The sequence below is a fragment of the Notamacropus eugenii genome, chromosome 4 (assembly GCF_028372415.1).
Source record: "Notamacropus eugenii isolate mMacEug1 chromosome 4, mMacEug1.pri_v2, whole genome shotgun sequence".
NCBI lineage: Eukaryota > Metazoa > Chordata > Mammalia > Diprotodontia > Macropodidae > Notamacropus > Notamacropus eugenii.
In genome coordinates this window covers 2,125,312-2,149,963 of record NC_092875.1, presented here as the reverse complement: position 1 = coordinate 2,149,963, position 24,652 = coordinate 2,125,312, and the positions used below count along the sequence as shown (strand labels likewise).

At 39.0% G+C, this 24,652-nt stretch overlaps 1 protein-coding gene across 1 annotated transcript in view; it reads right to left on the bottom strand.

The window, feature by feature from the left end:
* LOC140502731 (uncharacterized) overlaps positions 1–24,652 on the bottom strand; it is a 41,316-nt gene that overhangs the window by 5,584 nt on the left and 11,080 nt on the right. The window contains exons 4-5 of the mRNA XM_072606671.1: positions 7,100–7,226; positions 5,651–5,746 (exon numbers count right to left, since the gene is read on the bottom strand). Of these exons, the coding sequence (XP_072462772.1) occupies positions 5,651–5,746; positions 7,100–7,226 (223 nt within the window). The remainder of the gene's footprint in view (positions 1–5,650; positions 5,747–7,099; positions 7,227–24,652) is intronic.

The window sequence follows — 24,652 nt, the reverse complement described above, 5'->3', positions numbered from 1 at the left end:
AGCTCCTGAGACCTTCAGCCCAAAGGTTAAACTTCGGTAAGTCACCTACTTGAACTTCCAGGAGCCAGGATGGTGGAATGATCAGTAAATGCTCTCTCCTACCACCTTCATGACCATGAAAGAACCATAAAATATTTCCCCAGAAAAATCCTGGATCAGCGGGAACAGCAGAAGGGGCCAATAGTCTCATAACACCTGAGGCTAGGAAAATAACTAAGGGGGATTCTTCCTACTGTGGTGGAGGCAAACTGGAAGGACAGAGGACCCAGGGCAGAGAAAACTCTCACTAGGACCCAGGCAAGCCTCAGCACTAGGAGAGGAGCCCCAGAAGGGGTGGGAACACGCATTAGCATCTAGGCGTGCCTCAGCCCTCCAGGGGAAAAGGGAAGACAATAGGGCAGCTGGGATCACCATCCCATGAGCTTGCCTTTGCCTCAGTTCAGCTAAGGAGATCTCCTGTGACCAGACCACTCCTCCCCCACACTTAACAAGCCAACCCCAGGGTTGATTGGGGAAACACAAAACAAAAACCTGCTTTTAGCTTTTTCACACATCAGCTCAACACAGTGTTCTGCAGCTTCCGACTGAAAGAATCAGAAGCCACATCACTCAATCAAAATCATGAACAAGACAAAGCAGAAGGGAGAAAAAACCATAGAATCTTTCTATGGGGATAAGGACCAAAACACAAACACCAAAGAGGTCAGAGCTGAGACTGTATTTCCATCTGAAACTTCAGAAGGGACTATGAACTGCTCGCAAGCACAAGCAGCCCTCCTGGAACAGCTGAAGAAGGAAATAGAAGAAAAACTGGCCAAAGATTTCAAAATTATAAAAAAAGAATTCACTGATGAGAACATCTCTTTGAAAAGGAAAATTGAACAAATGGAAAAGGAAGTTCAAAAATTACCTGGAGAAAATAACTCCCTAAAAGGAACATTTGATCAAACGGAAAAGGAAACCCAAAACCTAATTGGGAAAATTGGTCAAATGGAAAAGGAAGCACAAAAATTAATTGCATAAAATAGCTCCTAAAAGGAAAAATTGGTCAGATGGAAAGAGATGCAGAAGTTAAGTGAAGAAAACAATCTGATAAAGATTAGAATTGGGCAAGTAGAAACTAATGACTCAATGAGACAGAGAGAATCGGTCAAACAAAATCTAAAGAATGAAAAGATAGAAGAAAAGGTAAAATATTTAATTGGAAAAACAAATGACCTGGAAAATATATCCAGGAGAGAAAATTTAAGAATTATTGACCTGCCAGAAACCCATGATGAAGAAAAGAGTCTGGACAATATCTTCCAGGAAATCATCAAGGAAAACTGCCCAGAAGTGCTAGATTCAGAGGGCAAAATAGTCATTGAAAGAATCCACCGTTCCCCTCCCAAAAGGGATCCCAAACTCAAAACCCCCAAAAATATCATTGCCAAATTCCAGAGCTATCAAGTGAAGGAAAAAATACTACAAGAAGCCAGAAAGAAACAATTCAAATATCAAGGAGATACAGTAAGGATCACACAGGACCTTGCAGCTTCTCCATTAAAAGATCAAAAGAATTGGAACCCAATATTCCATAAGGCAAAGGAGTTGGGACTACAACCAAGGATCAATTACCCAGCAAAGTTCAGCATAACATTTCAGGCAAGGAGAAAGTCATTCAATGAAATAAGGGATTTCCAGAGCTTCCTGACCAAAACACCAGAACTCAATGGACATTTCAATCTTCAAATGCAGGTCTCAAGAGAATCATAAAAAGGTAAACGGGGGGAAAACAAAAACAAAAACTTGTTACTCAATTAAGGCAAACTGCTTACCTCCCTACAAGGGAAGATGATACCTGTTAATCTTGAGAATTGTGCAGCTATTATGACAAAAGGGATACACATAGAGGGAACGGGTATAAAGTAAATGATGTGATGTTAAAAATATGATTTAAGTATGAGAAGGGATTGTAATAGGAGATGCGAAAAGGAGGAAGCAGAAAATGACAAATTACATCACAGGAAGAAGTACAAAATTATAGTAGAGGGAAAGAGGGGAGGGAGATGAGCATTGTTTGAGAGGTACTCTCATTCGATTTGTTTAAAGGAGGGAACAATAAACATAAGTAGAAAATCCTAACTAGCTCTATAGGCAGTAGGAGGAGAAGGAGGAAGAAAGGGGAAGGAGGCTAAAAGAGAGGGAAGAAGCAATAAGAGTAAAGGGGAGTAAAAGGGAGGGGGGCTAAAAGAAGGAGGGGAAGGCTACAGGAGGAGGTGGTGAAAAGTGAATACTATTGAGGAGGGGAAGGGAGACGGGAGAGCTAAAAGCACAAATGGTGGGAAAGAGGATGGAGGGAAATACACAGATTGTAATCATAACAGTGAATGTGAATGGAATGAATTCTCCCATAAAACGGAGACAGATAGCAGAATGGATTAAAAGTCATAATCCAACAATATGCTGCTTACAAGAAACACATTTGAAATGGGGGGATACACACAGGATAAAGGTCAAAGGATGGAGCAGAATATATTGTGCTTCAGCTGATGTAAGAAAGGCAGGAGTAGCAATCCTAATCTCAGACAAAGCAAAAGCAGAAATAGATCTAATCAAAAGGAATAAGGATGGAAACTATATCCTGCTAAAAGGCACCATAGACAATGAAGCAATATCACTACTAAACATGTATGCTCCAAGTGGTATAGCATCCAGATTCTTAGAGGAGAGGTTGGGGGAGTTGAAGGAACTAATTGACAGCAAAACTATACAAGTGGGGGACCTCAACCTCTCCCTCTCTGAACTTGATAAATCTAACCTCAAAATAAACAAGAAACAGGTTAAGGAGGTAAATAAAACTCTGGATAAGGTAGATATGATAGATCTTTGGAGAAAGCTAAATGGGAATAGAAAGGAATATACCTGTTTCTCAGCAGTACATGGAACATTTACAAAAATTGACCATGTACTAGGGCATAAAAATCTCACAGTCCAGTGCAGAAAGGCAGAGATAATCAATGCATCCTTCTCAGATCATAATGCAATAAAAATTACATGTAGTAAAAGGCCATGGAAAGATAAACCAAAAATCAATTGGAAACCGATAATCTAATCCTAAAGAAGGAATGGGTTAAAGAAGAAATCATAGAAACAATCAACAATTTCATTCAAGAGAATGACAATAATGAGACAACCTACCAAATCTTATGGGATCTGCAAAAGCAGTTCTCAGGGGAAGTTTTATATCTTTGAATGCTTACATAAATAAAATAGAGAAAGAGGAGATCAATGACTTAGGCATGCAGCTGAAAAAGCTAGAAAAAAACAAATTGAAAATCCCCAAGTAAATACCAAATTAGAAATACTGAAAACCAAAGGAGAGATTAATAAAATTGAAATTAAGAAAACAATTGAATTAATAAATAAAACAAATAGTTGGTTTTATGAAAAAATTGATAAGCCTTTGGTCAATTTGATTAAAAAAAAGAAAGAAGAAAATCAAATAACTAATATTAAAAATGAAAGGGGTGAACTCACCTCCAATGAGGAAGAATTAAAATAATAATTAGAAACTACTTTGCCCAACTTTATGCCCACAAATTCAATAATCTAAACGAGATGGATGAATATTTTAAAAAATACAAATTGCCCAGATTAACAGAAGAGGAAGTTGAAAACTTGCACAACCCGATTTCAGAAAAAGAAATTGAACAAACCATCAATGAACTCCCTAGGAAAAAATCTCCAGGGCCAGATAGATTCACAAGTGAATTCTATCAGACATTTAAAGAACAGTTAATTCCAATACTATATAGACTATTTTTGAAAATTGGGGAAGAAGGAGTACTCCCAAAGTCTTTCCATGACATAAATATGATTTTCATACCTAAACCAAGAAGAAACAAAAAAGAGAAAGAATATTATAGAGAAATTTCTCTAATAAATATAAATGCAAAAATTTTAAATAAGATTTTAGTGAAAGGAATACAGCAAGTTATCATGAGACTAATACATTATGATCAGGTAGAATTCACACCAGGAATGTAGGGCTGGCTCAATATTAGGAAAACTGTTAGCATTATTGATCATATCAACCAAAAACTAAGAGAAACCACATGATTATCTCAATAGATGCAGAAAAAGCTTTTGACAAAATACAACTCCCATTCCTATTAAAAACATTGGAGAGCACAGGAATAAAGGTAACTTTACACAGAATAATGAGCAATATCTACCCAAAATCTTCACCAAGCATTATATGCAATGAAGATAAGCTAGATGCATTTCCAATAAGGTCAGGGGTGAAACAAGGATGTCCATTATCACCACTATTATTCAATATGGTACTAGAAATGTTAGCTGTAGCAATTAGACAAGATAAAGAAATTGAAGGAATTAGAATAGGCAAAGAAGAAACGAAGTTATCACTCTTTGCAGATGATATGATGATATACTTAGAAAATCCCAGAGATTCAAATAAAAAACCACTTGAGACAGTAAACAACTTTGGCAAAGTTGCAGGTTACAAAATAAACCCACACAAATCTTCTGCCTTTCTATATATTAGTAACAAAACCCAACAGCAAGAGATAGAAAGAGAAATCCCATTTAAAACCGGGGTAGACACTATAAAATATTTGGAAGTTTACCTGTCAAATCAAACCCAAGGACCATATAAACACAACTACAAGACACTTTTCACACAAATAAAGTCAGATCTAAGTAAGTGGAAAGACATCAGCTGCTTATGGGTAGGCCGAACCAATATAACAAAAATGACAATTTTATATAAATTAATTTACTTATTTAGTGCTATACTAATTAAACTATCAGATGATTATTTTCTAGAACTGGAAAAAAATACTATCAAAATTCATCTGGAAGGACAAAAGGTCCAGAATATCAAGGAGACTAATGAAAAGAAATGCTAGAGAAGGTGGGCTAGTACTACCACATCTCAAATTGTAGTATAAAGCAGCATTTATCAAAACAGCTTGGTACTGGGTAAGAAACACAAGGGTAGACAAGTGGAATATGCTAGGTACTCAAGAGAAAGTAGACTATGAATATAGTAGCCTACTGTTTGATAAACCCAAGGACCCTAGCTTCTGGGATAAGAACTCACTTGCTGGGCAAACTGGATGAAAGTGTGGTGGAAACTAGGCACAGACCAATGCCTGACACTGTACAGAAGAATAAAATCCAACTGGGAACACAGACCTAAAGTTCCATAGGAGCAGGAGACATTCATGACATTGCTTTATGTGCTTGGCACTTTCTACAGGGTCTGCAACAGAGTAGGCTCTTAGAGGTTTGTTGACTTGAAAAAAAAGTCTAGGGAAGAGCTCAGATAGAAGACCCTAACCTCTTTATACTTTCAGGGGAATTTCATGCCCCCAAATACCAAAGAATGACTTTTTTGGGGATCATAGGTTTATTCTTAGAAGGAAGATGAAAAGCCATGGAGAACAAATCCCTCATTTCACACACGGGAAAAGTGAACCTCATTAATTCTGTGATGGATTCAGAAAGCCACTACTGGGAAACATCTGAAAAAAAGAATTCCAAGTGAGGTCTTCCTGTCCCCATACTGAGCACCTGCTTCACCATGACACACAGCAGCCTCTTGTAACTCCAGCTCCCATATACCTGCTTTCACCTCACTCACCTGGAGAGCAGCTCCTCAGACCTTCTTGCTCCAGCATCCATGGTGCTTCCCTTTGCTCAAAATAAGAGATCACATCTTTTCTGGGAACTGGAAGTCCTGGGCATGGGGAGTCAGGAATGAGAATAGAGAGAAACTTAGCATTCAGTTCTCTTTAGGGAAAGGCATTCAGACATAGATTTGCTACATTTTGTGATTCACTCCATAACGTTCACATATGAGTCTGTACTCACCCATTAGTGCTTGCAATGCAAGAAATCCCAAGCAGAATGTGCCACATCATCCTGTTGTACAGCCTGTTCTGAGTTTCATTCTGGCAGAAACTCCTAACTGCCAAACTGGCTAAAAAGATTTATTGTGCAAAACCAGCCTCAAGCCCCAGTAACAGGGACCTTCATCAACCAGTAAAAAGTGTAAAAACATTCTCCTCCTAAACTATTCCTCACTCCATGAGACCTATAGAAAAGTTGTGTACTCTTCATTTGGAGTGTTTTTGCCTTTTCAGGTGAGATTCTCCTGCTAGCAAACTTGATAGACCCTATTTGGTCCAGGACAGTCTAAGCATTTCTTTTCTGAGCTTTGAAGAGAGGTGAGGGAGAAGAACATGGAACCAGGTTGGTATCACAAAATTTGGTCTTGGTGAATCTTCTTCATGGAAGGATGAACTCATGGTATACTTTCCTTTCTCTAGAAATGAGAGGCAGCTGATGGTGCAGTGGAGAGAGCCCTGGGCCTAGAGTGAGGTGTGCCAGAGTCTAAATCTACCTCAGACAGTTACTAGCTGTGTATCACAGGATAACTCTCTTAACCTCCATTTGCCACAGTTTCCTCAACTGTCAAATGGGAAGAATAATATCACCCACCTGGAAGGTTGCTGTGATGATGAAGTGACATGATATTGTAAAGAAAGCCCTGGGCCCAGCAACTAACATACAGTAGGTGAAAATAAATGCTTCTTCCCTTCCTTTCCCACCACCTCTGCTGGAATTTGAGAGCAACAGGAAGGAGCATTCAGGACAAACTTGCTAAAGGGGGGACAATTAGTAGCCATAACTGATGCCTGTTTAAAAAGAGAATATTCCAGATCCTAGACCCATCCCAGAGAGGATGGGCTTATAAGGAGAAGCCACCTGAGTAGCTTTCAGAGAACTGGCAGACACAATTCCTGTCGAGGTGGAAGTGAGACCGAATGACCCTGAGATTGGTTCTGTGTCTCTGGTCCTTCCACACTAATTTGAAGCTAGCTAGAGGTGGGAAGCTTCAGGAGCAACAAGGAACCCTCAGGTTCCTGTCCTAGAAAGCAAAGTTTTTCTAGAGGAAACACCAGGCAGCAGGACAGGAGATCAACACTGTTCTCTCTAATAACTGATAAATGCTCCAAACCCTGCACATCAGGGAATGAAGACATCCTTTTCATGGATGACTCTGTGTTACCAAAGGAAGTGTCCTTACCCAGGGAGAGCAGGTTCTGGGCATTCTCAAGCATGACCACCCTGTACAGCTCCTTCTGAGCATGGTCCAACAGGCCCCACTCCTCCTGGGTGAAGTCCACAGCCACATCCTTGAATGTCACCAGCCCCTAAATCATTAAAAGTCATAGAATGGAGAGTTGAAGGAAATTCCAGATTTTAATACTCCTGCCCTCAGTGATTTACAGAACAAAACTGAAATGCAGAGAATGGATTTGCTGAAAAGCCATCATGCCCTGCAAGAGAATCAGAGTTAACTCTTAAAACCAAGGTCATGAAGAGCCCAGTTGAATTTTGAGAAAAGCTTTTTATGTGATCACTATGATAAAAGCTGAGAAATATTGTCTCCTAAAATGAGTCTCCTGTTGAATCGGAGAGGAAGTTTGTGTTCCATGTGTGAGGAAGGTGGATCTGTAGGGAAAAGTGGTGACAGGAAACATCTTCCTTAGCAGAACTAATGATTATATTATTCTCCAAAAATTAATTTATTTTTTCAAATCTCTTATGTGCATAAGCATGGTAAATTCTAGAATTTATTTCCTTTCATATTGAATGGAGTTATAGGAAGATTTACTTAAACCTAAAGCATATAGAGGTCAAAGTAGTAAATTTATAGTCCAGAGGAAGAGGAAGCCCTATATAACATGTATACAATACATGCCCAAACATATGTGTGTATACACATATATGTATATGCACACATGCCAATAGTATAAATTAAACATATATCACATATGTCCAAAATTATTTGCATGTTATCTCCTCTACTACATTATGAATGCTTTAGGATTAGGAACTGTTATACCTTTTTTAAAATAATTTATTTTACTTTCAATCAGGGAGCAAAACACACATTTCCAAGAGTACAATAAAAAAGATGAATGCTCATGGAAGTGGAAATCTGCCATGGACAACTTCCAGCTCTCAAAATATACAATATATACAAAATATACAAGAAAGTTATCATGTCAATTTCTTTCTTTCTTCTTCTCCTTGCTCCACCCTTCCCTGGTTTGGCCATTAGCCACAAATAGGCATATGTATGTAAAAGTGTTCTCTACATAATTCTATTCATCATTTGTTTCTCTGCTTGCAGAAAGCATTTCTCTTTAATATGTCCTTTATTTGTAATTAGTGTATTTATAACAGTCAAATTGACTTCTTCACTCAAATTGGTTATGAAAACAATAATCCCAAGCCTTATAATAAATACTTCCAACTCTAACCCTAACCCTTACCCTACATGTGCACTTTGATCTTCATCACTTCGTGAAAGTCTTTCTGGGCATTTCTAAGACCACTGAGCTCATCATTTCTTATAACACAGTAGTATTCCATAACAACCACACATCATGACCCATTCAGCCTTTCCCAAAATGACAGGGAAGCTCCTGATTCCGTGAGACATCAAAACACAATCAAACAAAATGAAAAAGAAGAAGTACAACACAATGTGAAAAATTGCTTTGGAAAAAGAATTGATCTGGAAAAAAGATCCAGGAGGGATTGTTTAAAAATTAGTGGACTTCTGAAAAGCCACAATAAAAAAAGAAGAGCCTAGACATCTGCTTCTCAGAGCCAAGATGGCTCTTATTGACCTCTGAAAGCCCAGACAATATCATCCCAGAAAAATCCCTGGAAGTGCTGAGACAGTGGAGAGATGGGGTTCAGCAGTTTTGTAGTCCAGATAGCTTCACCGATTATTGGGAAAAGTCCCTCTTGCTCTAGGGAAGGGGGAGCAGTACAGGACAGGAGGTGACCCAGCAATCCAGCATCAAGCCCCACCTCAGCAAACCAGGGGGAATTCCTAAGCCTAGGATGGTAGAGCAGATAAGCACCAACTCCAGGACCCCCTGAGTACCTCAGCACAGGCAGGGGAACTGGTAGACACAAGCTGAAAAACCCAACATGTGTGCCGCAGTCAAATGTCCTGATGCTTCAATATAACTCCAGAAGGTACAGCTCCAGGCTGGCAGACATCCTCCAGCAACCAAACATTCAAGTACAAGACCTGGGTGAGCAGGAATCCCCCAAGGGCCAGACTCCCCATCCCCACCCCAAGAGCTCCAATGTTGCTGATCCCAAGTCTGCACCAGGTAAGCTACGAGACCCTTATAGCCTCCAGCTGCCAGCTGGGATATATATACTTGAGGACCCAGCACACAACGCCAGTGGCCAGGTTCCAGGATCTGAGCACAAGAAACTTGTGTCAGTGCTCCTTGCCTTCCAGCAGGAGAGCTCAACTCTACAAGCCAGGAATGAGGTAAACACCATGAGGAAAACACTGAAATAGAAAACGGCCATAAATTCTTACTATGGGGACAGGGAAGATGAAGGCAGAAATTCAGAAGAGGACAACATTGTCAATACACACACATTCAAAATCTCAAAGGGTTATATGAACTGGTCTGAAGCCCAGAAACCCTTCTAAGAAGAGCTCAAGAAAGATATGAAAAGTCAAGTAAGAGAGGAAGAAGAAAAATTGGCAAAACAAATGAGAGGTATACAAAAGAGAGTCAAGAGAGTGGAAAAGAAAGGACAAAAATTGTAGAAAACAAGTCTTCAAAAAGCAGAATTGATCAAATGGAAAAAGAGGCACAAAAACTCACTGAAGAGAACTCCTTAAAAAGTATAATGTGCCAAATGGAAAAGAAAGTAAAAGATCTAGAAGAAAATAATTTTTTAAAAACCAGAATTGGGCAAGTGGAAGCTAATGACACCATGAGTTATCAAGAATCAGTCAAACAGAAACAAAAGAAAGAAAAAAATAGAAGAAAATGTAAACTAACTCATTGGTAAAAACAACTGACCTGGAAAACAGATCCAGGAGAGACAATTTAAAATTATTGGTCTACCTAAAAACCATGATCACAAAAAAAGACTGGACAGCATCTCTCTCAAAGTCATCAAGGATAACTGCTTCAAGGTCCTAGAACCAGCAGGTAAAATAATCATTGAAAGAATTGTCCCATCAACTCCTGAAAGAGACCCCAAATTGAAAACATCATGAACTATTGTAGCCAAATTTCAAAATTACTGGGTCAAAAAGAAAATACTGCAAACAGCCAGAAAGAAACAATTTAAAAAATCATGGAACCACAGTCAGGATTTACATAGGACCTTGCAGTTTCTATATTAAAACATTGGAGGGCATGGAATATGGTATTTGCTTAGGTAAAAGAGTTTAGATTATAACAAAGGATCAACTACTCAGTGAAACTGAGCATAATCTTTCAGGGGAGGAGATGGATATTCCATGAAACAGGGGATTTCCAAACATTCATGATGAAAAGATCAGGGCTCAATAGAAAATCTGAGCTTCAAATACAAGACTGAAGACATAAAAAGGTAAATGGGAAAGAAAAAAACCAACAACATGGTTGCCCAATAAGGGCAAACTATTTACATTCCAACAAGGGAAGATAACATTTGTAATCCTTGAGAACTGCAGTGTTAATACACTATTTCAAAGTATTATACAAAGACAGAGGTTGTGGGTATAAGTTGATTTTATGTGATGAAAACAAATCCAATGAAGTGGTGTAAAGGCATTGTCCTGGGAGAAGAGGAAAGAAGGAGGCAGACAAGGGTAAATTACATCACATGAAAAGGCACAAAAGTCTACTACTGTAGAGAAAAAGAAGGGAGGGAGATGAGCATTATTTGAACGTTACTCTCATCAGATTTGGCTCAAAGACAGAATGATATAATCAGTTAGACACAGAAATCTAACTTACCCTTACAGAAAGTAAGAGGAGAAAGGGGAAAGAAAAGAGAGAGGGTAGATAGAAGAGAGAGAAGAAGTAGTCAGGGTAAAGGGGAAGAAAAGGAAGGCAGCCGATAAAAGGGAGAGAAGACTGAGGGAGGTGCTGATCTAAAGCAAAACTCTAGTGAGCAGGGAAAGGGAGAAAGGAGGGAGAAAAGCATAAATGTGGGAAAAAGGATGGAGAGAAAAACACAGAGAGTAATCGAAACTGTGAAAATAAATGAAATGAACTGTCCCATAAAACAGAAGCAGAGAGCTGCAATGCTAATTATGGGAATTAAAAATCTTCCCTACCTGTTAATGGGCCTGCTCATTAAGGGAAGTTTGATTGGGGGAGATTTTTTTAGTAGGAAGGCCCACACCTTTTCTTAATTTCTAATGAGGTCCTGGTTCTCAAGGGTTGTGATGCCCTCTGGCTCTGAAAAGTATAGGTATGTGCATCTATACACATACACACACACACATCCACACATACACACACACACACACACACACACTCTCTCTCTCTCTCTCTCTCTCTGTCTCTGAGATGAGGTTTTGTTTTGGGATTTACTCAATGAATGTGTTTGTTTGGCTAGATGAGATTCTGGGTAGTTGTTAAGGAGCCCCCCACCCCGGCTTTAAAACTTCAGATGATGGTGCTTCTCTCTCTGGTAACTATGTATGTATGGTCAGATAGTTGGAATCCCTGTCTGTTGGTCTTTCTGTTTGCAATTTTTTCTTATAATTTCTGTTTCTATTATCCCTAAATTTCGGGGTGCTGACTTTTCCCCCTAAACAAAGTGAATGATATATGTGCTTGATTAAAGTAGATTATTGCCCCCTCAAAAGTTGCTTTCCTTTTAGAAAAGCAGATCAAGGAACCTGTGCAGTAAACCCTCCCATGTAAGACAGGGTCCTTCCTGATAAAATAGCAGAGTGGATTAAGAACCATAATCCTACAATATGTTTTTTAAAAGAAACACATTTGAAGCAGAAGGATACACAAAGACTAAAGGTAAAATACTGGAGCAGAATATATTATGCTTCATTTGCAGTAAAAAAAAAAAAAAATAAGCAGAGAGAGCAATCCTAACCTCAGAAAAAGCAGAAGACAAGATAGATGAAATAAAAATAGATAAGGAAGGAAAACACATTCTGCTAAAGGTAATGGAGTAATAACATTACTAAATATATATGCACAAGTGCTAAAGCATCCAAAATCTTAAAGGAAAAGTTAAGGGAGTTAAAGGAAGAGATAGATAACAAAACTATACTAGTGGGCACCCTCAACCTCCCCCCTCTCAGAACTGGACAAATCTAACAAAAAATAAACAAGAAAGAAGCTAAAGAGCTGACTAGAATGTTACAAAAGGTAGGTATGTTTGATTTCTGGGAAAAAATGGATAGAGATAGAAAGGAATATATCTTTTTCTCAGTGGTACATGACACCTACACAAAAATTGACCACATCCTAGGGCATAAAAATTGCACAATCCAATGAAGAAAGGCAGAAATAATAAATGCATCCTTTTCAGATCATGATGCCATAAAAATTACATGTAATAAAGGGCCACAGAAACATAAGACTAAAAATGATTTGGAAAATAAATAACCTAATCCTAAAGAATGAATGGTTAAATAACAAATCATAGAAACAATCAATAACTACTTCTAAGAAAATAAAAATAAGGAGACAACAAACCAAAATTTATGGGATGCAACAAAAGCAGTTCTCAGGGGAAGTTTTATATCTCCAAATGCTTATATGAATAAAATAGAGAAAGAAGAGATCAATGAATTGGGCATGCAACTAAAAATGTTAGGAAAAGACCAAATTAAAAATCCCCGACTAAATACCAAAATAATGATTCTGAAAAGCAAAAGAGAGGTTAATAACCCTGAAATTAAGAAAACTTTGAACTAATAAATAAAACTAGGAGCTGGTGTTATGGAAAAAATAAAAAACAAAACAAAACAAAAAATAAACAATTTTAGCAAAGTTGCAGGATACAAAATAAATCAATAGAAATCATCAATATTTTTATGTAAAACTAACAAAGCCCAACAACAAGTGATAGAAAGAGAAATTCCACTTAAAGTTATTGTAGACATAAAAATTTTGGGAATCTACCTCACAAAACAAACCCGGGAACAATACGCAACAAATTACAAAACACCTTTCACGCAAATGAAGTCAGATCCAAATAATTTGAAAAATAGCAGTTGCTCATGGTTTGGTTGAGCCAATAATATAATAAAAATGACAATTCTACCTAAATTAATTTATTTGTTCAGTGCTATCATATCAATCAAAATACTAAAAAATTATTTTATACAGCTAGCAAAAAACAACAACAAAATTCAACTGGAGCAACAAAAGCTCCAGAATATCAAGGGAATTAATGAAAAGAAATGCAAGGGAAAGTGGCCTTGACCTGCCAGATCTTAAATTGTATTTGAAAGCAGCAACTGCCAAAACTACTTAGTGGTTGCTGTCTTTCTCTCTCTGAAGAGGAACAAAATAACATCACTATGGTAAAGTCAAGTTTCAATGTGTCTGACTGAGGGTGATCAAACAAAATGAGTTCAGAATCTCTACCCCAGGTTGAGCATAAATAGTCTGTGAACATTGGGGGTGGATATTCTAAATTTGTGCATCCTGCACTCCCTCTGAGCTGTTTCAATTCTGCTTTGCTCATAGAGCACAGCACCTTCTCTGATGTGGGCACACCATGGTGAGCAGTTCTGTGCCAGTGTCTCCCATGTGGCACAATCAAACTCAAAGTTCTTGAGAGAGGCCTTGAGAGAGTCCTTGTATCACTTCTTCTGACCACCAGGTGAATGCTTGCCCTGTGTGAGTTCTCCATAAAATAGGCAAGCACATGTTTTGCATCTGAACAAAACCAGTCAGCCCACTGGAGTTTTGTTATCTGAGCAGAGAGTGAATGTGTGGCAGTTTAGCTCTACTTTGCATATCAGTGTCCAAGACCTTATCTTGCCAGATGATCCTCAGAATCTTCCTAAGACAGTTTAAATGGAAGAGATTCAGTTTCCTGGCATGGCCCTGGTAGACTGTCCACGTTTTACAAGCATATAAAAATGAGGTCAGCTCAATGGCTCTGTAGACCTACAGTTTGGTAGGCAGTCTAATACCTCTTTTCTCCCATAGTTTCCTTTGGAGCCTCCCAAATACTGAGCTAGCTCTGGCTTGCATGTGTCAACATCACTGTCAATGTGTACATCCCTGGAAAGTACACTACCAAGGTAAGTAAACTTATCCACAGCACTGAAAACTCCTCCATTTGCTGTAACTGATGTTTCTACATATGGATGGTGTAGTGGTGGCTGTTGAAGTACTTGTATTTTCTTGGTATTAATTTTTAGGCCAAAATTAGCACAGGCAGCAGAGAATTGATCCTTACTTTGTTGCATCTCAGCTTCAGAGGCTGCATTGAGTGCACAATCATCTGCAAACAGAAAAGCATGCACCAAACACTCACTCCACTTTGGTCTTGGCTTGTGGCCTTTTTAAAATGAAGAATCTGTCACCAGTGCAGTAGCTGACCTTGATGCTATGTTCATCCTCATGGAAAGCATTTGACAACATGGCTGAAAACATAATGCTAAAAAGCATGAGAGCAAGCACACTGCCTTATTTCACTCCATTGGTGACTGGGAAAGCACAAGGGCATTGGTACTGACTAAGAAATAGTGGTGAATCAGCAGTAGTTAATGACTATAGTAATCTACTATTTGAAAATCCCCAAAACTCCAGCTTCTAGGAAAAGAACTTACTATTTAACAAAAACTGCTGGGAAAACTGGAAAATAGTGCGTCAGAAACTAGGCATAAAGCAATATCTTACACGCTATACCAAGATAAAGTCAAAATAAGTATATGATTTAGATATAAAGACTGATACTGAGAACAAGGAATAGTTTACCTGCCAGATCAATGGAGAAGGGAAGAAATTGTGACCAACCAAGATAGGGAGAACATTATGAAATGCAAAATTGACAGTTTTGATTACATTAAATTGTAAAGTCTTTACAGAAACAAAGCCAATGCAACCAAGATTAGAAGGGAAGCAGAAAGTTAAGAAATAATTTTTATAGCCAGTGTCTATGATAAAGGCCTCATTTCTAATTGTTTACAGAACAGAGTGAAATTTATAGGAACACAAGTTATTGTCCAAATGATAAATGGTCAAAGGATAAAAACAGGCAGTTTTCAGAGGAAGAAAACAAAGCTATCTATAGTCATAAAAAATGCTCTAAATTAAGACTGATTAGAGAAATGCAAATCCAAATGACTCAGAGGTACCACATCACACCTATCAGATTGGCTAACTTGACAAAACAAGAAAATGATAACTATTGGAAATGATGTGGAGAAGTTGGAACACTAATGCATTGTTGTTGAGGTTGGGAACTGATCCAACTATTCTGGAGAGTAATTTGGCACTATGCTCAAAGGCCTATAGAATTGCATAGACTTTGATCAAACAACACAACATCTAGATCTGTATCCTAATGAGAGCATAAAAATGGGAAAAGGACCCATATACACAAAAATATATATAGTAGCTCTTTTTTCATGGCAAACAATTGGATACTGAGGGGATGTCCATCAGTTAGGCAATGGCTGAACAAGTTGTCACATATAAATGGAATACTATTGTGATATGAGAAATGATGAGCAGGTAGACTTCAGAAAAAACTGGAAAAGCTTATATGAACAGATGCTAAGTGGAATGAGCAGAACCAGGAAACCATTGCACACAGTAACAGCCACATTGTGTGATGACTGACCTTGACAGACTTAGCTCTTCTCAGCAATACCACAACTCCAAAAGACTCACAATAGAAAATGCCATCCACTCCCACAGAAAGAAGGTTAGGAGTCTGAATGCAGATGGAAGCAGACTATTTGTTCTCCTTTTCTTTTGTTTCTTCTTTCTTGTGGTTCCTCCCCTTAGTTCTTTAGAGTATGACTAATGTGGGTGTAGTGTGTATTCCGTGAAGACCAATATCTTTGGTGTGATGGCTGCTGAGTGCTTTTCTGGCCTCTTTCCACCTTTGGTGTCCACCTGTTCTACCTAACTCTCACCTGTGGCTCTAAGAAGCTGCAGCACGCACAGTGGCCACACCCCAGGAAACTATTTCAGCAGACAGGCCAAACCAGGCTGAGGGTAACCAAGGGGTCTCAAACCCATTGGTGAGTTAGGGGGGGTGTCTACCCCAAGCATATGAAGACTTCCTCTGGTGGAATGGGTGGATGAGAACAATATGCTTCAAAAGCCATGAAGGCAGCTGAAGCAGGCAACGTGGAGCGCTTAGAGCTTGGTTAGACACCGAAGACACCAATGTCATCCACTGTATCCTGAGCCATTGCCAGTCATCTTGACTGTGCCCTGCCACTGGACTATGATGACACTAGAGGAGAAAGTGAGGCTGGTGACTTTGTGCAATTCTGCCTCACTTAAATCCAATTTATGCATGAATCAAAAGGCATCACCCATACCATTTCACTATTATGACTCAAAGTCCTGTGGTGAGAAGCAAGTGATGAAGCAGCAGGTGTGCATACACCAGGAGCTGTAATCACAACCCTGCACACAGGTGGCCCAGGCCATAGGATCATTTCTTACTGGAACCAGCAGTGGGACTTGGGAGCCCACTGGGTGTCTTAGCAGCCTTTTCAGGATCACACTGCTCACCTCCTGGTGTGAGGAAGCAGGCTAGAAAAGGTGCCCTAACCATTGTCTGCTTACCCAACCCTGACCTGGTTACCGTGGCAGGCAGGGAATCCCACTATGTGGTTGAAACATAAAAAAATGTACAAAACATCTACAAAGGTGATTCCACTCACCATTGGCGCATGGAACATGCACACACTAATAGACAACACAAAATTCAGTAGACCAGAAAAAAGAACTGCTCTTGTTGCAAGAGAACTCAACAGGTATCACATCCAAATAGCAGCCCTGAGAGAAACAAGGTGGGCAAATGAAGGTCAGCTTGCTCAAGTTGGAGCTGGATACATCTTTTTCTAGATTGGGTGCAGTGAAGGGGAGTGTTGGGAAGCTGGTGTGGGTTTTGCAATCAAAACTCATCTAATCAGCAAGCTGGTATGACTGCCAAAAGGAGTAAATGACAGGCTCATGACATTGAGATTGCCACTTGCAGGAAAACACCATGCCAACATCATCAGTGCTTCTGCTCCCACCATGACAAACCCTGATGAAGTCAAAGAAAAATTTTATGAAGAACTACAGACCCTTATCATCAATGCGCCAAAAGAGGACAAGTTTATCATTCTGGGTGACTTTAATGCTAGAGTAGACTCAGACTACCAGACTTGGCAGGGCATCCTTGGGAGGAATGGAGTTGTAAACAGCAACAGCAGTGGTCATTTACTGCTGAAGACTTGCATATCACATGACCTTCTCATCACCAACCCCATCTTCTGCTTACCTAAACAGAATATAACTTCATGGATGCACCCTTGCAGTAAACACTGGCATCTAATAGATTATGTGATAGTAAGGAGAAGAGACAGACAAGATGTGAGAGTGACAAAGGAGATTATCCCCCAGGAGTTCAAGGATGCTTCCATTGTCCATCTCTGTAAGGGTAAAGGGAATAGATTGTTGACAAATGCTTTCAATGAGGATGAACATGGCATCAAGGTCAATTACTGTACCGATGGCAAGTTCTTCAATTTGAAAAGGCTACAAGCCAAGACCAAACTTGAGGGAGTGTTGGTGCGTGATTTTCTGTTTCCAGATGACTGTGCACTCAATGCAGTCTCTAAAGCTGATATGCAATAAAGTGTGGATTAATTCTCTATTGTCTGTGCTAAGTTTGGCCTAATAATTAACACCAAGCAGGTGCTCCATCATCCACCACACCATCCATATGTGGAACCATCAGTTACAACAAATGGAGATGTTTTGAATGTTGTGGATAAGTTCACTTACCTTGGTATTGTTCTTTCCAGGGATGTACACATTGACAATGAGGTTGATGTGCACATTACCAGAGCTAGCTCAGTGTTTGGGCGGCTTCAAAGAAAAGTTTGGGAGAGAAGAGGTATTAGACTGACTACCAAACTGAAGATCTACAGAGCTATTGTGCTGACCTCATTGCTATATGCTTGTGAAACATGGACAGTCTACCAGTACGATGCCATTAAACTGAATAGCATCCATTTCAACTTCCTTAGGAAAATTCTGAGGATCACCTGGATGGATAAGGTACCATACACTGAAGTCCTTGCTCGAGCTGAACTGCCAAGTATTCCAACTATGCTCCAGAGAGTGCTTGGTTAGACACCAGGGACACCAGTGTCATCCACTGCATCCTGGGCCATTGTCAGTCATCTTGACTCTGTCCTGCCACTGGACTATGATGACACTGGAGCAGAAAGTGAGGTTGATGACTTCGTGCAGCTCTGCCTCACTTAAATCCAATTTATGCATGAATCAAAAGACATCACCCATACCATTTCACTACGATGGGCTGGCCATGTTGTCCAGATGCAAAATGTACTCTTGCCAAAAAGACTATTTTATGGAGAACTTGCATGGGGCAGGCGATCACATGGTGGCCAGAAGAAACAATACAAGGGCACTCTCAAAGTCTCTCTCAAGAACTTTGGATTTGGGGCATCTGAACAATGAGGCCAGGGGGCAGAGCTAAGATGGTGGAGTGAGAACAAGGACTCAACTAAGCATTTAGACAAACTCCTTCAGATACATCTGAAAAGAGAATTTGCCCAAATTTTGGAGGTGCAGAATCCCACAGGAGACAGACTGTGGCAGATTCACACCCCAGGTCAGACTAGAAGGTCGATGGGAAGGATTTGTTCCACGAGGGCGAGCCCACAGTGCACAGCGTGTCCAGCACAGGAAAGCAGGAGGGCCCTGGGAAGGCCTGACACAGAAGCAGGCAGAACAGTGGGGTGGCAGCCCAGGGTGAGAGACCAGCGGAGCCAAGCAAGTGACAGCCGCTGAACCCCAGATATCGCAGCAGCAGCTCCTGAGACTTTGAGCCCGCAGATCAAATGTCTGTAAGTCACCTATTAGAACATCCAGGAACTAAAATAGCAGAGTGATTGCCTCCTCCTTTATTGACCTTGAAAGAACCATAAAATATTTCCTCAGAAAAGTCCCAGATCAGTGGGCACAGCAAAGGGGCAAACAGTATCATAACACCTGAGGCTAGGAAAATAACTAAGGGGGATTCCTCTTACTGTGGCAGAGGCTAACCAGAAGGAGAGGGGCCCCAGGGTGGTAGAAACTCTCACTAGGACTCAGGTGTGCCTCAGCACAAGGAGAGGAGCTTCAGGGGAGGTGGAAACTCACATTCAGACCCATGTGAGCCTCAGCGCTAGATGAGGAGCTCGGAAACTCACACTAGGACCTAGGTGAGCCTCAGTGCTAGGAGAGGAGCTCCAGGAGGGGTGGAAACTCTCCTTAGGACCCAGGTGTATCTCAGCACTCCAGGGGAAATGGGGAGACAATAGGGCAGCCAAGATTACCAACCCCTGAGCTTGCCTTTGCCTCAGCTCAGCTGAGGAGATCTCCTGGGACCAGACCACCTCTACCCCACACTTAACAAGCTAGCCCAGGGCTTATAGGAGAAACACAAAACAAAAACATAAAAAGGTATCTGCCCTTAGCTTTTTTACACCAGTCAGCTCAACACCAAATTCTGCAGCTTCTAACTGAAAAAACCAGAACCCACAACAGAAATCATCATCACAAGAAAGAAAAAGCAAAACAAGGGTGAAAAAATCATAGAAACTTTCTATGGGGACAGGAACCAAAAGAAGAATACAAAAGAGGTCAGTACTGAGACTGTAATTCCATCTGAAACTTCAGAAACTACCATGAACTGTTCACATGCACAAAGAGCTCTCCTGGAACAGCTGAAGAAGGAAACAGAAGAGAAACTGGCAATGATTTTAAAAGTATGAAAAAAGAATTCACCGATGAGAACATCTCCATAAAAAGGAAAACTGAACAAATGGAAAAGGAAGTACAAAAACTAACTGGAGAAAATAACTCCTTAAAAGGAACAATTGGACAGAGGGAAAAGGAGATGCAAAAGTTAACTGAGAAAACAATTTGATAAAATTTAAAACTGGGCAAGTAGAAACTAATGACTCTATGAGACAGCAAGAATCAGTCAAACAAAATCAAAAGAATGAAAAGATAGAAGACAGTGTAAAATATCTAACTGGAATAACAATAGACCTGGAATATAGATCCAGGAGAGATAATTTAAGAATTATTGGCCTGCCAGAAAGCCCCGATGAAAAAGAGAGTCTGGGCAATGTCTTCCAATAAATCATCAAGGAAAACTGCCCAGAAGTGCTAGATGCAGAGAGAAAAATACTCCTCAAAAGAATCTACCAATCACCTCCTGAAAGGGATCCCAAACTAAAAACACCAAGAAATATTGTTGCCAAATTCCAGAACTATCAAGTGAAGGAGAAAATATTACAGGCAGCCAGAAAGAAACCATTCAAATATCGAAGAGCTACAGTCAGGATCACACAGGGCCTTGCAGCTTCTACATTAAAAGATTGAAGGAATTGGAATCTGATATTCCATAAGGCAAAGGAGCTAGGACTACAACCAAGGATCAATTACCCAGCAAAGTTCAGCATAACATTTCAGGCAAGGAGATGGACATTCAGTGAAACAATGGATGTCTAGACCTTCCTGACAAAAAGGCCAGAACTCAATAGAAAATTCGATCTTCAAATGCAGGTCTGAAGAGAGGCATAAAAAGGTAAACAGGGGAAAAGAAAAACTTATTACTCAGTTTGGGCAAACTACTTCCATCCCTATAAGGGAAAATGATGCTTGCTAATCTTGAGAATTGTACATCTATTATGAAATATAAGAGGGATATACACAGAGGGAATGGGTATAAAGTAAATGATGTGATGAGAAAAATATGATTTAAGTGTGCAAAGGGATTGTAACAGGAGATGAGAAAAGGGGGAAGTAGAAAATGGTAAATCACATCACAGGAAGAAGTACAAAATTATAGTAGAGGGAAAGAGGGGAGAGAGATGAGCATTGTTTCAGAGGTACTCTCATCTGATTTGGTTCAAGGAGGGAGCAATAAACTTAATTAAGTATATAAATCTAACTAGCTCTATAGGCAGGAGGAGGGGAAGGGGGAAGAAAGGGGAGGGGAAGCTAAAAGGGAGGGATGAAGTAGTAAGGATAAAGGGAAGCAAAAGGGAGGGGAGCTGAAAGTAGGAAGGGAAGACTGCTGGAGGTGGTGGAGAAAAGTAAAAACTCTACTGAGGGAAAGGGAGACAGGAGAACTAAAAGCACAAACGATGGGAAAGAGGATGGAGGGGAAGACAGAGATTGTAATCATAACTGTGAATGTGAATGGAATGAACTCACCCATAAAACAGAGGTGGACAGCAGAATGGATTAAAAGCCATTATCCAATAATATGTTCTTTATAAGAAACACATTTGAAATGGGGGGATACACACAAGGTAAAGGTAAAAGGTTGGAATATATTGTGCCTCAGCTGATGTAAGAAAAGCAGGGGTACCAATCCTAATCTCAGACAAAGCAAAAGCACAAATACATCTAATCAAAAGAGATAAGGAAGGAAACTATATCCCGCTAAAAGGCACCATAGATAATGAAGCAATGTCATTACAAAACATGTATGCTCCAAGTGTGATAGCATCCAAACTCTTAGAGGAGAGGTTGGAGGAGTTGAAGGAAGAAATAGACAGCAAAACTATACTGGGAGGGGACCTCAACCTCCCCCTCTCTGAACTTGATAAATCTAACTTCAAAATAAACAAGAAAAAGGTTAAGGAGGTAAATAAAACTCTGGATAAGGTAGATATGATAGATCTCTGGAGAAAACTGAATGGATATAAAAAGAAATATACCTTTTTTCTCAGAGGTACATGGCACATATACAAAAATTGACCATGTTCTAGGGCATAAAAACCTCACAATCCAGGGCAGAAAGGCAGAGATAGTCAATGCATCCTTCTCAGGTCATAATGCAATAAAAATTATATATAATAAAAGGCCAAGGAAAGATAAACCAAAAGTCAATTGGAAACTAAATAATCTAATCCTAAAGAAGGAGTGGGTTAAACAAGAAATCATAAAAACAATGAACAACTTCATTCAAGAGAATGACAATAATGAGACAACCTATCAAAACTTAAGGGATACTGCAAAAGCAGTTCTTAGGGGAAGTTTTATATCTTTGAATGCCTACATGAATAAAATAGAGAAAGGAGATCAATGGCTTGGGCATGCAGGTGAAAAAGTTAGAAAAAGAATGAATGGAAAATCCCCAAGTAAATACTAAATTAGAAATACTGAAAACCAAAGGAGAGATTAATAAAATTGAAATTAAGAAAACTATTGAATTAATAAATAAAACCAAGAGTTGCTTTTTAAAAAAACTAATAAAATTGAAAAACCTTTGGTCAATCTGATTTAAAAAAAGAAGAAAACCAAATGACTAAAATTAAAAATGAAAGGGGGGAACTCACATCCAATGAGGAAGAAATAAAAACAAGAATTAGAAATTACTTTGCCCAACTTTATGCCCATAAATTTGACAATCTAAATGAGATGGATGTGTATTTAAAAAAATACAAGTTGCCCAGATTAACAGAAGAGGAAGTTGAATACTTAAACAATCCCATCTCAGAAAAAGAAATTGAACAAGCCATCAATGAAATCCCCAGGAAAAAATCCCCAGGGCCAGATGGATTTACAAGTGAATTTTATCAAACATTTAAAGAACAATAAATTCCAAAACTATATAGACTATTTTTGAAAACTGGGGAAGGAGTCCTCCCAAATTCTTTTTTATAATACAAATGGGGTTTTGCTAGCTAAACCAGGAAGAGACAAAACAGAGAAAGAAAATTATAGACCAATTTCTCTGATGAATATAGATGCAAAAATTTTAAACAAGATTTTAGCAAAATGAATACAGCAACTTATCATGAAAATAATACATTATGATCAAGTAGGATTGCAAGGATATGAGGAATGCAGGGCTGGATCAATATTAGGAAAACTATCAGCATTATCGACCATATCAACAACAAAGCTAACAGAAACCACATCATTATCTCAATAGATGCAGAAAAAGCTTTCAGCAAAATACAACTCCCATTTCTATTAAAAACACTGGAGAGCATAGGAATAAAGGGAACTTTATACAAAATAATAAGCACTATCTACCTAAAACCTTCAAGCATTATATGCAATGGAGATCAGATAGATACATTTCGAATAAGATCAGGGATGAAACAAGGATGTCCATTATCACCACTATCATTCAATATGGTACTAGAAATGTTAGCTGTAGCAATTAGACAAGATAAAGAAATTGAAGGAATTAGAATAGGCAAAGAAGAAACAAAGTTATCACTCTTTGTAGATGATATGATGATATACTTAGAAAATCCCAGAGATTCAAGTAAAAAACCACTTGAAATAATAAACAACTTTGGCCAAGTTGCAGGTTACAAAATAAACCCACACAAATCTTCTGCCTTTCTAAATATTAGTAACAAAGCCCAACAGCAAGAGATAGAAAGAAAAATCCCATCTAAAGCCAGGGTTGACACCGTAAAATATTTGGGAGTTTACCTGCCAAATCAAACCCAAGGACCATATGAACACAACTACAAGACACTTTTCAAAGAAATAAAGTCAGATCTAAGTAAGTGGAAAAACATCAGCTTCTTATGGGTAGGCCGAGCCAATATAATGAAAATGACAATTTTACCTAAATTAATTTACTTATTTAGCGCCATACCAATTAAACTATCAGATAACTATTTTCTAGAACTGGAAAAAGGAGTATCAAAATTCATCTGGATGAACAAAATATCCAGAATATTAAGGGGACTAATGAAAAGAAATGTTAGGGAAGGTGGCCTAGCTCTACCAGATCTCAAATTGTATTATAAAGCAGCAATTATCGAAACCACTTTGTACTGGGTAAGAAACAGAAGAGTAGACAAGTGGAATATGCTAGGTACTCAAGACATAATAAACAAGGAATATAGCTATCCACTGTTTGATAAACCCAAGGACCCCAGCTTCTGGGAATGAATTCACTATTCGACAAAATTGCTAGGAAAACTGGATAAAAGTGTGGCAAAAACTAGGCATAGACTAATGCCTGACACCATGCACAAGAATAAAATCCAAATGGGTACATGATCTAGGAATAAAGATTGATACTATAGACAAATTAGTGAAGCAAGGAACAGTGGATTTATCAGATTTATGGAGAAAGAAAGAATGTTTGACTAAAGAAGAGATAGAAAGCATTATGAAGTGCAAGATGAATAATTTTGATTACATTAAAAAGAAAAGTTTTTGCACAACCAAACCCAATGCAACCAAAATTCAGGGTATGTAGAAAACTGGGAAAGAATTTTTACAGCTAACCTCAGGGATAAAGGCCTCATTTCTAGAATATATAGAGAACTAAGTCAATTGTACAAAAATACATGTCATTCCCCAACTGATAAATGGTCAGAGGATATGAACGGGCAATTTTCAGAGGAAGAAATTAAAGATATCTATAGTCATCTGAAAAAAATGCTCTCAATCACTTTTGATTAGAGATGCAAATCAAAACAACTCTGAGATACCACATCACATCCATCAGATTGGCAAACATGACAGAACATGAAGATGATAAATGTTGGAAAGGATGGGGGAGAGTTGGAACACTAATACACTTT